Genomic DNA, 16,008 nt, shown 5'->3' with positions numbered 1-16,008 from the left:
TGCATATTAAAAATTTCTTTAATGTTTGTGAAAGTACTGGGTAGCAATGAGTAATGGGAAATCAGAAAAACTTTGAAAGTCTCCCACCAAGTTTATTTTTAAACTATACCAAATAATGAGAGCTAGTATTTAATTATGCTAGTAATTTAATTTAAAGAGCACAATGTAACACACTTAATATTTTCATAAACAGCTAGCATTTTCATAAGAGTATATATCCTAACATCAAGAATTCTCCTTGTTTTCTTGCCTTTTAACAAGTTATTACTTTGGTCAAGAAGCTTTCTATAGTTTTCTACTTTTCTTAAGTGTACTTGTTGAATTCTTTGGAAGTCTGTACGTAAACTATCAGCAAACTTCTTTTCTTGACTGCTTCAGAGACATCTCATAAATAAGTCATATGTAATTTCCTTCAATCAATGCTGTATTTTCCTCATTATTTCCAATTTCTCCAGGTACCTCTCAGTAATGTTTGTTGTACTGTTCTCAACTTTCTCAATTTTCTGTGGAGCTATATTTAGTACTGATGTTACTCTTACCATCTTCTAATCTTGTACTATCAAAGATGTAAGCAATAGGTTGCATATTGTAATAAATAGTTCAGAAATTTTATATTTAAATTCCATCAGGACTCATGAATAAATACCATCTGGTGCTGAAGATTCATTAGTATTTGGTTTATTGATTTGTTCTAGAACTTCTTGTGCTGAAACTTCAATTTGAAACGGACTTTTGCTGGTGTCCTTCATAAAGCATGGGGATCTATGTAGCACACCCACTGAGAAGCTGAATTCCTATCACTTTTCTGTTTTATGTTATCTGGGATTGCTCTTGCACTTCGTTTTTTGGTAGCTGACTTTACAGACACATCGACAGATGCACTCGGTGATGTTTTGAAATGATTTACTGTGAGTTGTTATGTATTTGGCACATTGTTCAAGACCACGATTAGCTTTATACATCGTGTTTTTAGATTTACTTTTTTCCAGACTGTTCTTCATATTTTCTGCAGCAGGGGACAGAGTCAGTTTCCTGTTCCCACATAAATACGTCCTGCTCTTCTATCCTGACACATTCTTCTGATGTCTCTAGATTTTTTTTCACTCTTTTATTTAGTACCACTTTCTGAATTAGACAGTGGATCATTTCAAGGACATGGAGTCTGAAGTACATTTTGTGAACTAAGTGCTTCTTTGACCACTACATTTTCAGTCAGATCTTGCACATTTCTTTGAGCAAAGTAAGAAGTTTTACTTCTCCTCTCATATGCTGGCTAACTAATTTGTCTATGATTCAGTCACTTCCAGAGTTTGAAAATTTAAGTCTCTTTAGCACAGCATTTTCTTGATCTGCTTGGGAGATTTAGTGACTGAAGATTGTGTTTGTTTGTTCTACTCTTGCAGTATTACTGTTCTTTGTTAGCATGCTACTTCTGTTGTTGCAGTTTGGTCAGGTGATCATTCATGCTCTTTATATTTAAATCCAGAATTGCATTCTACTGGGATTCTCTGATATTTGTTGGCACAGCCAGTTTGTTTGTTCAAGATTTTTTTAAACAAGAAAAATAGAATATGACACCACCCTTCCAACACTGAGAACTTCTCTGTGATTCTTACATGGTACATCCAGTGGTATTGCTTTGTTGTGTTAGTTGTATTCTGCCAAGTTTCCAGATATAATCAGAACATTCTCATTTAAAATTTGTCATTTCAGCTGCCCGGCTTTAGCTGTGCACTGGCTTGAACTGTATGCTGTTCTTTATTTTCTGGCTTTTCATTAGTCCTCTCTTTAAAACCTCAGCTAGTGTCTTTTTATGTCTATAGCCAACACTCTTTTTGTTCTGTGATTATGAAGATCATCCTTTGTAGTTTTCTGAGCTTCTAATGAATGGAAACTGCTTCCCTGTGATGTTTTCTATGCTGTAAATTAAGCCTATGGGTGTCTGAAAGTTCACTCTTTACTATGGGAAGAGTTTAGAGGATGCTGCTAATAGATTCTGATATTTAACCTCCAGTATCACAGCCAAAATCTATGGCGTTCTCTTCTCTGTCCCTTGTAGTTACTGCAAGCCTCATGCAAGCAGTTTGTTATCAGCACTTCGCTAGAAATTAGTTAAACGTGTCCTGAGTTTCACCAGGGAAGCAGGTCACAGTCTTTTCTAGACAAATTATTCTCAGATCCAGCTAATTATGTTCGTAGTAACTGGATTGCACACAGATATTGCCTTGCTATTCCTGTACACTAGAGTGAAACTTTCCTTATTTGCAAGGTTATATGATTGATTTTGTGTCTCTTTTGATGCAATTAGTTTATAAATGAGTATCAAGTCTAAGTTAATACTGCTCTTAAGTTGATTGTCAACTTGTATTTATTTTAGATTAGGCAAACAGAAGGTTATGGATTGCAAAGGACCATGTACTTCTCTCTCATTCTGTTTTTTAATACCACTTGTGTGATCCAGCTGCCTGATAAATTCAAACTACAGGGATATTCAAAATACAGTTTCACTCACAGTTGTTCCATGTAGCCTTCCCCAAGATCTATTTATTTCTAAACATTATTGTTCAGAATATAAACAATTTTCATGTCAGAAAATGAGGAATGTTGTGGCTTAGCACTTAACAACCTCTTTGAGACAAAGTTGGTGAAAATAAAATAAAGCTCATATGAAATGATCTGATATGAGTCAGTCTTCAGTCTTCCAGTATTGTCTGTAGTCCTTCAACGTGAACAGCAACACTACATCATGGAAAGCAGGAAACAGAGCTTAGTAAAAGAATTCAACAATAATCTCTTTGTTCCTGAGATGTAAAAATCTGGGGAAAAAAAGAAAAAAAAAGACTTAACCCTCGAGTTTTTTCACTCTGTTCAGTAAATTGAAGGTTGTTTGGACTTCTCAGGGTGCCTTTTGCATGTATTAACTGCTGCATGCCATGTTGGGGTATTTACTGCCGCTTCAGAGCAGTATTCTTCATTAATTATCTCTTTTTTCCATAACTTTTCAGGGAAACTCAATTCTTGTAACTTCTATCCCCACTGTGCCCAAATAAGGAAATGAGAGAAAGAACATATTCCTGTGTGGGTGAACCACCTACTAGCTGAGGTTGTTCGGAGTTTTAATTCTTCTCCATTCACATGTGTTTAATTTCTTCTCTGAGCAGAACAACTGTGTGGAGCACATTGCTGAAGACATGTTAACATGCTTTCCTCCAAACACTAAACAGAAAAAAAGCCTTGACTTTTATATTGAATAGATTTGATTTCATGCAGATATATTACTCTATCACAGCATATTTGGTATATTAAATAGCATTTTTATTATTTAAATTCTTTATGTGATTAGATTATTAGTATCTTTTTAATTTCTTAACAGACGTAAGCCTTTTTAACAGTGGCACCAAAGAAATAGGGTGTCATTCTTAACATCATTTTACACATCCATCATCTTGCAAGTTCGATTTTGAGATGCATAAGTCTATGGAGTCTTCTTTCAAGTTTATTTATTAATTTTCTTCTTCAGAAGGTGTCTTTTATGATGATGTTAAATTTTTGTTAAAGTTTAAAATGTACAGACAATGTGAAATTCAAGTTACTAAAATTTTAGCAAGATTTTGTCAAGAAGTTCAGATAGAAAACAAGGTATGTGTAGGCTGGATATCTTGATAATTGTCCTAGTATTATCTTAATTTCTACCTGATATTGTGCTTGAGGAGAAAATATGGTGTCGTCCTTGATGACACAAATTTCTGCTTTTTACATATCTTTTAATTTTGGAGAAAATGGGAAAAGTGTTCAAGGAATCTACGAGACCAGGGAAAGACTCTTTATCAGAGAGTGTAGTGACAAGGCAAGGGGTTGATATTGATAAAGGACATCGATAAACTGATAAAGGGTAGGGTTGATTAGATGTAAGGAAGAAATTCTTCACAGTGAGGGCAGTGGGGCGCTTGCATGGGATGCCCAGGTAAGTTGTGGATGCCCCATCCCTGGAAGTGATCGAGGCCAGCTTTGATGGGACTTGAAGCAGCCTAACCTAGGTGTTCCTCCTGCCCATGACAGTAGGGTTAATCCCTTCTAACTCAAACCATTCTATGATTCTATGAATTATTCCAGATCTGTAAAATTTGCTTTGTATTGTATAATGACAGCTTAAAGAAAAACACTGTGTTGAAGATGAAAATTAAGAAGTGGTCACAATCAAAAAGATGTTGTGAAGAGCAGGTCTTTATGTGGAAATCTTATTTTTTTTAGAAGTAAAAAAAAATTAAGTTTTGAAATTTGAAGTACAGAATAGAATTATTATAGCTATGACAGTCTGAAAACAAGATAATATTATAGGTTTTGTTTTTATTTAGAGATGTAGTGAATCATTTTTATAGTGAGTGATTGTCCTGAGTGCTCCACCATTAGAGTTCAGTCTGTGCTATAGAGGCATCACAACAAATCAGCAGAATTATGTACTCTTGACTTTTGTATGGCATTTGCTTTGCTTGCTTATATCAGATGAGTTTATAGCAGGAGACAAGTTTGCCAAGATAAGGAGAGCAGCACAATTAGTGTTTATTAGCTAGAGACTCCATTTCTGGCTGGCTACTGACAAAAGACAGTGGCACTATACAGAGACATATTTGATATCAAGCATTCAGTAAGGTTAGTGTAACCCAGCTTGTGTGCTATTTACTTGTCAGTAGAACAATAATTGCTGGTTTTGCAGTTGGTTGGTTTAGCTTTTGGTTGCATCATGTCATTTCTTTCTGTTCTGTTCTCAAAATTAAGGTAGAGCTACCAGTGGTGCTGAATGCTGTTTATGAATTAATCCATCTTCCCTCCCTTCTGGGGATTCTCCCACCTTCTGTCACCATCACTGATGTGAAGAATAGTGGAGTTATACCCATATATAAAGAATATTTAAAGGTGGCTATAGCTTCATCTTGCCGGGTGCTTGATGTTCTCAAGCCCTTCATTTTTTGTGGAGCACTGACCATATCAGTACAGCTGAACTGCAGTGATCAAACCCTAGCAAAAACATATTAGCTTGTAACATATTTCTGTGATTTTTTGGTTCCAAGAAATTACAGTAGTATAGTTATGTATTAAATCAAGCAATAATTTATTTAATAACAGTTACAATAATTTAATTTATTAAGTAGTGGTAAGTGAATTTGATGATTAATTATTTATTCAGTGATAAGCTAATTATATATTTAATGACATGGTACTTGCTTCCCAAAGGTGATTGCTGCTATATTTATCCCTTCTTTCAGTTTTCCTTGTTCTTATTTTTTTATTCTCTTCTTGATGTATCATTTCTTCAGGATGTTGTTACAGTTGGTAACTGATAACTATTTACTCTTTTTTCAGCTTCTGGTAAAACACGGTGGAGACTTGTTTGCAGAAAATGAAAATAAAGATACCCCATGTGACTGTGCAGAGAAACAACACCACAAAGAGCTAGCTCTTAACCTGGAATCTCGAATGGTATTTTCACGTGATCCTGAAGCTGAAAGCATTGAAGCTGAGTATGCTGCTTTAGACAAAAAAGAGGTCAGAGAATACTTTAAATTTACACATTTATATTTGTAGCAGTTGCATTATGACAAAACATTGTTAAACATTCAACATGCCCTGTACTTTGTACCATATATTTGGAAGATATTTCATTTGAACGCAGCTCTTTGTATCTTCCAAGTTAAGCAGAAAAAGTAACAATTCTGTTGTCAGATCTGAAGAGGTTTTACTCTAATTGTCATGGACTGCCCTGAAGGTGTTGCAAGCTGTGAGTGTAGAGGAAGTGCAGAGAGGCTAACGAGCTGGGAAGCAGTCTCCAAAACAAAGTTTTTACAGATTTTTATTTCATCAGATCATTTCCTGTCTAAAAGTAAGAACTGGAGAAATTCTGAAGAGAAGAATATCAGTGAGACAGAATAGTAAAAACATTATCTACAATTAACAACAATTCTGTGATTCTGTGGTTATCATTGATCTGCCTAGACTGAGACTGAGTTGAATGTTATCAAAAGCCTGCTGAGTAGTGCAGGATTTAAAAACAGTTCTTTTGCTTTCTTGTTTTATAACATGATGCTTAAAGCTGCTGCATATCAGAACCTGTATGAAAGACAGATTGTAACAAGGATTGTTACTTTGAAGCCTGTTTTTTGAAAAGATGTGAAATTCATTGACACAAATTTGCTTGAATTATGATGTCTTACTGGCTATGATTATAATTAACTAAAAATCTAAGTAAGAATATGTAGATAAAATAGGATTCAGGGCAATGGATTTCAAAAAGTAGCATTTCCTTACATTTTACTAGCTCAGTCCCCTTTGGCCTGGTGACACGAAAGTTCATTCAGGTTTCAATAGGAATAGGTTCATATAATATCAGCTGTTTCCCTGAAAAATGTCAGGTGTGGTCACTTCTGTTTTAAAGTTAGAACATCTTTGTACTATTCAGTTAATTTTCTTGAATAAATTCAAATATGAACAAGCTTGTTTAAGTTGTTCACTCCTAGATGACAGATTTCAAGGTTTAATATAATTTGTTTATTGAAATAACAGGAGTAATTAACTCAGTTTCTCTGAATATTCCCCTATAGAGGCATCCAAAGTGTTGAAGAACATAGATCAAAATTACATTTTCTCTATTGTTAAACCACTTTAAAAGGCTGCTGCTGTTTCTTGCCTTGATTGCAGTTTACTACTCCTTTGGTTGTACATATAGAACTATTTGGATGGTTGTGCTGTTGGATGGATCATAGCAGTAATTTTGCTTAAATGAAGAAAATGTCATGTAGGGTGGTGAATTGTAACTGTTTTATTTAACCTGAATCATTCTTATTACTATATTTATGTCATGACAACACTGCGAAAAGAAAGTAAACTTACAGATACAGATGGGGCAAATCACAAACTCCTTGAACAATTTCAGCAAGAGAAAATAATGTCTTACGATTGTTTACAGTAGGTTCTCAGCTTAATCAACTTGAAGACTTGCTATTTACAAAGGACTCAAGAGAAAGATAACTGTGTTAACTTGAGTTTGTTTCAATGAGGGAAATAAATAATATAGTTCAGTTCCTTGTTTGACTTCTTTCTGGAAAAGTTGCTAAGCATGAGATCTGAAGGCAGGCCTGCAGACCTGTGTCCATCTGACATACCAGGGCAGCTTTCCTTAAGATTCCTTAAGATTCACAAGCCAAAAACTGTCACCATGGAATTTGGCACATTGATTGATAGTCTTAGAGTTTTGCACAGAGCAAATCAGCCTTCATAGTTTCTCTCTTCTTTACCTTTCCTGGCAACTTCTCAGTGGGAAAGGTTCTCGGACTTCTTGTGTATCTGTGACAGCACGAGTGTTAGCACCAGAGACATGATAAGAATATGCAGCCAGGGGAAGTTCATCTTTCAATCCTATCCGTCAGAGTGACTGAAAATAATTGAAAAAGATCAGCCTTAGAAAGACTGGTGTTGAACTGCAATTGAAATGGCAGTGCATCCAGGTCCTTCAAGTCTGTGGACAGATGCCTGGAATAGGCAGTAAAAGCTGTTCTTACCACTATTCTCAAGTGGTGCCTCAAGTTTTTGTATTGATAGGGCCCGAGAAATAGTCTGAATCCTTCAGAACACTTATCTTGTGCCCAGAATTGCCTCTTAAAGATGGTTCTGTGCTTCTTTCCCTCCATTTCACTGAGAGAAGTGAATATGCAAAATACTTATCTAATATAGTGTTAAGATAATAGTTGATGTCCTTTAGCATACTTCTGAAAAATGAAAATTTAATTTATTTGAAGAACAAAACTTTGGAATGTCAAAAAATTTTCAAAGTGATTCATCTCTTATTTTTTAATTAAGTTTAAATTAAGTTTAAATTAAATTAAGTTTAAATTAAATTAAGTTTAAATTAATTAAGTTTAGAGGAATAAATAAAACATTTTAAAACAGTAGGAAGACTTCTTTCCAGGCCGAACAGCCAAACAAGCTTAACTGCAGTGTTTGTGATGTGCATGGTAGTATCTGGAATGTCAGTACTTAACACATTCCCTGCCAGACCTGCCATGTTTATAGCAGAAAATAATCATTCTTTTTCATACAGACCAAAAGATTTTTGTAGTGCCCTGTGCAGTTTCACTGAAATAACTGTATATTCGGAGTAGTAACAAAGCTTTGTTTCTGATGTTAAGAGCCAGATTGTGTTCTTCATATTGAAATATACCAAGGAATTATGTGTGTTCATGCTTACAACTGAAACACTTGCAGTAGTTGAAAAAGTAACTCCCACATACCTTTCTTCATGATTACATAGACTCTTAAGCCCATGAGGAATACAAATTGAAGAGCAGACCCACCTTTAAAGCTTCAGAGCCTGACAGAAAAGAGCTGTCCGTCTTACAGCTGTTCAGTTAATTCCTTACACTGGTGTTTCTGAATAAAACTCATTTCTGTCATACAGTTACCCAGTCTTTTAAAATCACTTTCTGCTATGACGATACCGAAAGCATAGATTTTTAGCAGCATTTCTGTTTCACTTCATTTTTAGCACACCTGAAACATTTGTAATGAACAAATTGGAGAGGACTTTTAAAGATGGGTAACAAGCAGGCTCTTATCATGTAGAAAAACAAATTTTATTCTGTGTGTGTTCCTTCAAATTACAATACAGAAAAAAAGCAATGTACCAACACACACATAATCTGTATTTCCCTATGGAAAATGAAAATGCCAAGTATTTTGAGTACCGAGTATGAAGTGCAACTCTCATCGCTGTTGGTAGTGGTAGCAAAAAAATCCATCAGTGATGATGTATTAAGAAAGATTGTTACAGAACAAACCAGAACAAGTGTAGTTCAAATGTCTGTCTTGATTATTTTCTCCTATATTGTTAACAAACATTTTCCAAAAACCTGTGGAAGTTAGTAATAGAAAATGTAAGTTTATGTTTATTTTTAAACTCTCATTGCAGTTACACTAAATAATTATATTAACACAAGACCCACAAAGATCACCAAGTCCAACTACAGACTCTGCACAAGACCACCTAAAATCCAAACCCTACGTCTGAGTGTGTTGTACAAATGCTTCTTGAACTCTGACAGTTTGGGGCCGGGACCACTGCCCTGCGGAGCCTGTCGAGGTGCAGACCCTTTCCCTAACCCCCAGCTACCCCTCCCCTGAAACAGCTCCATGCTGTTCCCTCGGGTCCTGTTGCTGACACCCGAGAGCAGAGCTCAGTGCTGCCCCTCCACTGTGTGAGAATCTGTAGGCCACCATGAGGCCTCCTCTTCTCTGGGCTGAACAAACTAAGAGACCTTATCTGCTCCCAGTTTAGCATCATCTGCAAACATACACATGACGTATTTTTCTCCAGCTGTATACTGGACGTTTTGTCCAGAAGGGTACTTGTCATAAAAGGAGATTATGTTAATTGAACAGGACTTTCCCCCCATGAACCAATGTGTTGACCAATGACTGTGTTGTCTTTCAGGTGTTTTTCAATAACTCTCAGAACAATCTTCTCCGTAATTTTACCAGGCACCAAAGTGAGACTGACAGGCCTGTAATTAACAGGGTCTTCTTTCTTGCCCTTCTTGAAAACTTGAAAACAACATTTGCCAGCTTCCAGTTGTCTGAGATATCTCTAAATTCCTAAGAACATGGCAATTTCATCTGCAAGCTCTTTCTGTACTCTAATATTTATTCTAATATATAATCATCTTTGTGTTATATGTCTGGAAGATAACTTTGCTTCAGTCGTGTAATGCAATGTTTAAAACTTGTATAAGAAACAGCTGGTAATGCGCAGACGTTCAGAGCAGATCATTCAGAACTTGGCTCTCTGTCAGTCTCAGAAAAATACATTGTGTAATAGCAAAGTATATAATTTCTTTGTTCATTTTACTTTCATGTCACTGAATGCTGCAGCAATGCTCTGCTAGTAGATATATCGAGTGTACAGTAACTGGAATGATTTTCTTCATTTCCAAAATTAATGTCATATGAATACATATGTAGTGCAAGTAGGATAAATACTAAAATTTATATTAGAACAATTAAAATGTATTTCATCTCTGTAGACACAGAATCATTTATTAAGTGAGAGAATGTAACTGTAGGTAATGAGACATATACACATACATACCCATACAGTACATATACTTGAATGAGTTAAATGAAGTATAACTAATTCTTGAAATACATAACTGCATTAATCATAGAATCCCATATGGAAAGGCAGATATTTGCGTGAAGTATGTTTGACACCATTTAATTATACAGTCGTCACTGTATCAAAATGTGGCTTTGTCCTTTTCTATTTTAATAATACTTTGAAGCTGTAAAAATAATATTCAAAATAAATCTGTTAAAATAATCTTTTGGTCACATATTAAAAATTCTTTTAGGAGAAGAAAATAATGATGTAATTTATGATGCCTAAATATTAATGATAAAAATGTTGAAAGGAAGATAGTTTGTTTCTTTTTAAAAAAAGGCTTATGGACAATGTAGAAGTGTTGAGATCCATGGTGAGAAGATCAGCAGCAGGTTTAAGTAGTAACTCAAATAGAATGTTCCAAAATCATTATACATTTAAATAAGGCTAGTGCTGAACAATACATTTTTCATAGCAAATATCAATAAAGAGCTCCTCCACAAATTAATGTTAAAAGAGGTCTCTGAGTGTCACAAGCTAGAAACAAAATCATTTACAGTGCACGGCAATGCAGAAATAAGTCATACATTTCTAAAATAGCTAAAAAAGCATTTTTTGTTTTACATAAAGAATATTCATCTTTATAACTAAAGATTGTGTCTTTACACATATCTGCAAGACTTTGTGTTATAGACTTGAACATTTTTATGAGTTTTAATTGTATGAAGTCTTTGCTCTGAAATTTCCAAATTAAGCTACTGAAGTGTCAGCCTAAAATTTCCTTTCTTTAGATGACTTCTGTGGGCTCATATACTGTTTTATTTAAAAAAAAAAAAAAAAAAAGTCTAAAGTTTCAAATACATTCTTTAGAAATGTTTCTCTCACTTAAAAAGACAAAATTATGATACTTAAAAACTGCAGGATCCAAAAATTCCTGCTGGGCTGTATGGAGTGCTCCAGCTGAAATAGTGTAATAGTCTGTACCTCAAGAGAGAGAATTGCCAGGGTTTGACCTAGAACCAATCAGTTCAATATAACTTTGAACTAATGTACTCCCACTACTCCTACTAATGTAGCTGCAGTTCAGGAGAAAATACTAGGTCCTAAAACATGCATTTATGTTTCAGATTTAACACAAAAGATATTTCTTTTTGTGATGTATGTGTTCTTGAAGAAGTGAGGACTGTTTTGCTGACAAAGCTACTTATTTTACAGTTATAATTCAAAATGCAGTTCAGATTCTGTCAAGATGATTTACTCATTGCTCCAATTTTTCTGCAACATATTCATGCAAGTATAGTCATTCCGGCATCCAGCTGTTTGTATCCTTGTCTCTCTGACGTGTTTTTATAAATGATCTCTTTTGTAAGAAATTAAGTAGGTCAGTCAAATTCCAGCATGCTATGAATCAAGTGGCCCAGATTTGTTTCTGTTCAAGCATTTAATGTTGAGATTGCCCTGTAATGTATCGCGCATAATTGGCAGTGGTAGTACATACAGAGACTTCCTGGTCTTGGGCAGTCAAGATAAAGACCATGACACTCACAGTCCATTTCTGTTACGTTCTTGCTTTCTCTAAAAGAACAATGACCCACTGCAAGTTTGTGACAGCGTTATTCTTGTGTCACCAGTATTAAGAAGTTCCTGTTAATACTACTGACTAGCAAAGAGAAGTCACTGAGGAAGTCAGTTATGCTTTTAGATGCGTTTTACAAAGTTTGTCATGATATATAGGAAGCATGTTATGTTTTTAGAGTAGATGTCTCTGAAGAAGAAAAACATTTAGAAGTCGAGGCTTTACATTTCTTCTCATCCCTTGTGCTTACTGCTTCTGTACAGTATGCTTTTACTTGGATTGCCAACTTCCAAGGGCAGAATCAGTCTTCTGTTTTGTGCGTTTGCACATGCATTTGCATATTACCTGGCACTGACTGGTCCTGGAATATGATCTGTATAGAATCAGTATATGCACAGTAAATAATAACAATGTTATTGGTTCCTAAATTGGTAAAGACAGCTGCTGTTTGGTACCCCAATTCCTAATTAGTCCTGAGCACAAATCAGTGTTACCTGCTTTTTTTCTGTTTACTTTTATTTATGTAAATTAAACTAGTGCATCTAAGAATAAGTTTTTTACAAAGCCCTTCTGTATCCATTCTCTTTATGTGTCCTCCCACTAATGTTTTTCTGCCTTCTGAGCATTTTCCCAGACCAGAACTAATAAGTATATTACTTACTGTCGTGTTCTGCTTTGTTATTTTTAAAAATGTTTCTGCAAAATATGTGTATGCTTGGCTGGAACTAGTTCAGTATACTAAAGTTACTTCTTTTTGTCCTTTGATTTTGACTTTTTGTTAATGCTGTAATAAGGGGATGCAAATTCAGACCAGGAAGCAGTTACTTCTGACAGTGTAGTGCTATTGGAGTGTGACCTCTGTTTATCAAGGAGAATTTTGACATCTTGGTCCTCAGCCTCCAACTGCATTTCTGGTCGATCTTATACTGATCTCTCTACTCCTGTGAAAGTGGATATTGTCTCCAAAGACCTGTACCTGATATGTTCATAAACTCACCACTTCTTACTCTCCAGTGTCTCAATATATCCTCCTCCTGATGAATGCAAAGTTAATGCATCTCACTCAGTTTGTGCATAAAGTCAGAGAATCTGTGTGCAACATATACCATCCTGATAACCTGTCTTCCTTGAAGTCCTTATTTCAAATCTAGTCATGCATTCTTGTGCATGTCTCAATATTTGAATTTTAATTACTTCCAAATTCAATAGTATTCGATGGAAATCCAGCTTTTTTGAAAGGGGAATGGGAAGGGAAAAGGAGAATGAGAGAGTTAATATTAGACTAGTTCATCATTTGAATGTGACCGCCAGTTACAATGGAGTACTCTGGAAATACTGTCTTTTGGATTTTGTACTATACAAAAGTCATCCTACAGTACTGCAAAATGAAGCGTTTCTATATAGCTTTGTGTGGTCTTTGGTTTGCACAATAAATAAATTTTGTCATAACTTGGGGCACAGTTGAGATAATTATCAGTAATAGTGTTTTGAATGTTTTCATTTTAATGTAGAATTAGAGGAAACACTGCTAGATGTAAATTATCTTTCTCCTTCTTCTCAAAGCCATACGAGGGGCTTAGACTTCAGGATCTGCGGAGGCTTAAGGATATGCTGATAGTGGAAACTGCTGACATGCTTCAAGCACCACTCTTTACTGCAGAAGCTCTTCTCCGGGCACATGGTAATACAGAACCTTTAAGATTGAGAAAAAACTGCTTTCAGCAAAATCAAAATTACAGTTGTGAGTGTGTTCACTTTTTATTCCCAAGAAAAAGAGAAGTAATAGTTAATCGAATAACAGGATGTCATCCACACAGTGTCTCAGAAAGAAGTACATCTGCAGCATTGAGGCAGACAGGAAAGTTGATAGGGAAGTGATTCAAACTGGGAATACAGGGGAAAATGTTTTAACTTCAGCAGTGTGAAGAAATACAGCTCTTCTACTTTAGTGAGAGACATAGAACTTACAAGGCTTTATGTATTAAAAAAAAAAGTTCAAAAAATTCATTTTTCTTATTTTTATTAGACCATTGGTTGTCTATCATTACGTACTTGTGTATAAAACTGGATGACAAAGTATTTTTCTTTGTTTTTTATCACAGTAAAAGAAGTGTGACTGTTACAGTATTTGGAAATGGCCTTGAGTTTTAATGCATTGGAGTGTATGTCCTTTTTAGGATTTGAATAGCTACTCTTTAAGTGCAGGGCATAGTTTCCTCTTGTATATTGTAACTGCTTTAATGTCAATGGAATCAGTCTGTGGTCTTGTGTGACTGAAGCGGGGGTTGTCAGAATTCAGGGAGCTGACTCCAGACAAAAGCATTTCTCTGAAGCTCAGTGGAAGCTTCAGGCTTTGATTCAGCCATTCAAAACTTATGCTTACTGAAGCATCCACATTGTTACTATGTGCCAAAGAGACTACTCAGGCAGTTAATGGTTTCCATGCTTATCGCTGTATTGCTGGATTAAGTTTTTGAGCCCTGTTATTTTTGAGTGTTCTCTGTAAAAATAGAAGAGTGGAAAAAATGAAATAAGAAAATACTCTTGCAAACCCACAAAATATGGCTGACTTTTATGAGTAGGCATGGTACCTTACACTTATCTCTGTTAAATTATTTTTGATAGTTTACATTCCTTTTACCGTAGCATTAAAGCCAACGTGAACTTGTGCCAGTGATTTTCATTGCCAGTGTGATCATTTTTTAAGGCAATCTTTGCAAATGCGTTTTTTAGTGTTAATTCTTCTGGGTATTTATATATACAATATTTGGATGTTACTTTGGGTTCTCAGAAAATGTCATTAGTGCTAAATATTACTAAATGCTGAACTAAGCAAGCAGGCACGTTTTGTGCCCTGCGCACTCAGAAGAGAACGATGACACAACTGTTCGAATTGGCAGCACAGTTCATAGTGAGTCCAGAAGCAGTGAGGTTGATGTGAAGTGTTCAGAAATGTCTGCCAGCATCTGGTGAGCAGAAATTGAAAGTTGAGAAGAAATCACTTTACATTGCAAAGGTCATTCCACTGATGTTGCCTCCATGAGGTAGCTGTAATTTAATGCAATTGACCGGTGTGGTGAAAAACACACAGACTTCTGCAAGTCATGAGAATGTCAGCTATTTTGCCTGTAGCTGTGGTCATATGCTGGAAATTATTCAAACAAAATTTCTTTTTTTTGAAAATGGAGAAGTGGTTCAGCCTAGTAAAAGGAATAATTGTGCTATTTACAAGGCATGAGACAATTGGGAAGCACCAAATACCAAACTGCAATGTTTTTGCATTTTATCTTGAACTTCATAGAGGAATAACATGATGTCTTAATTCACACCTAAGGTGTGAAAAGCATTTTTTAAATTTTTGGGAAGATTATTCTTATGTACTACTTTTAGTAGATTAAAGATGTAATATTTAATCCATCTAACTTGCTGTCCTTTGTCATACAACTGTATCAATTTAGGAATTAAGTGTGTATTTTGGAAGGTTTAAGAACTTCTCAATTTTTCCATATGTGTTTTTTCAACATTGTTCCTGTTTCTCTTCTATTTCATACTAAAGTAATTGATTTCAGGATAAAAGAGAGGCAATTCAGCAAATATAACTATTTTACTTAATATTTTATTAAGTATATATTTATATACAAATATAATATTTTACTTACACTCATAATTTAGTAAAGAGAACAAGGGAACCATTTAGTAGCATGTCTTAACCCTGGCTAATTTTAACGATGCACTATAAAGGAACTCAAGAAAACTTGTGGCAAGTTTCATCTATATATTAGCATCAGTGTGCTTCCCTCTCAAAGTCTTTATAGCCAAGATAACACGCAAATTGCTAACATTTGTAATGGCTCAAGTTTGTATATGTTGAGGCACCATGGCTTCAAACAAATTAAATGAAATTAACTCAGGGTGTGGTTTAGCTTACATAAGTTAGCATCTAATCAGTATATCCTATCCAGATCAAGGGTATTTTCTTATTAGGAAGGAGGGAGCAATCATTATTTCACAGTGGTGATATTTTTACTAAGGTCAGTGCTAAGAGTACATGTATTTTATTTCAATTTTAACAGCATAGAAATACTATTTATTTTCTCCTGTGTATATTACAGAATTCAATAAAAGCAACGTAGATCCTTTGGTTAATAAAAACTAGTTTCCTATATGAGTATCTAAGATTAAAAAAAAATGAACAAACAAAACCAACTTTAAAAGATTTATTTAAGTGATAGGAAAAAATGGAAAATCTGTTTCCTCTTGAAATTCTATTTCATCAGATCTGTGA

The 16,008-nt window shown here is 35.0% G+C and overlaps 1 protein-coding gene across 2 annotated transcripts in view; it reads left to right on the top strand.

The window, feature by feature from the left end:
* The window catches only part of ANKIB1 (ankyrin repeat and IBR domain containing 1), an 87,609-nt gene that overhangs the window by 41,341 nt on the left and 30,260 nt on the right, over window positions 1-16,008 (top strand). For both annotated transcript variants that reach the window (XM_042888427.1, XM_042888426.1), the window contains exons 4-5: window positions 5,362-5,544; window positions 13,287-13,404. In XM_042888427.1, the coding sequence (XP_042744361.1) occupies window positions 5,362-5,544; window positions 13,287-13,404 (301 nt within the window). The remainder of the gene's footprint in view (window positions 1-5,361; window positions 5,545-13,286; window positions 13,405-16,008) is intronic.

Source organism: Lagopus leucura, unplaced genomic scaffold (assembly GCF_019238085.1).
Source record: "Lagopus leucura isolate 7727_CA_CO unplaced genomic scaffold, USGS_WTPT01 Super-Scaffold_100157, whole genome shotgun sequence".
Lineage (NCBI taxonomy): Eukaryota > Metazoa > Chordata > Aves > Galliformes > Phasianidae > Lagopus > Lagopus leucura.
This window is presented reverse-complemented; position numbering and strand designations above follow the sequence as displayed.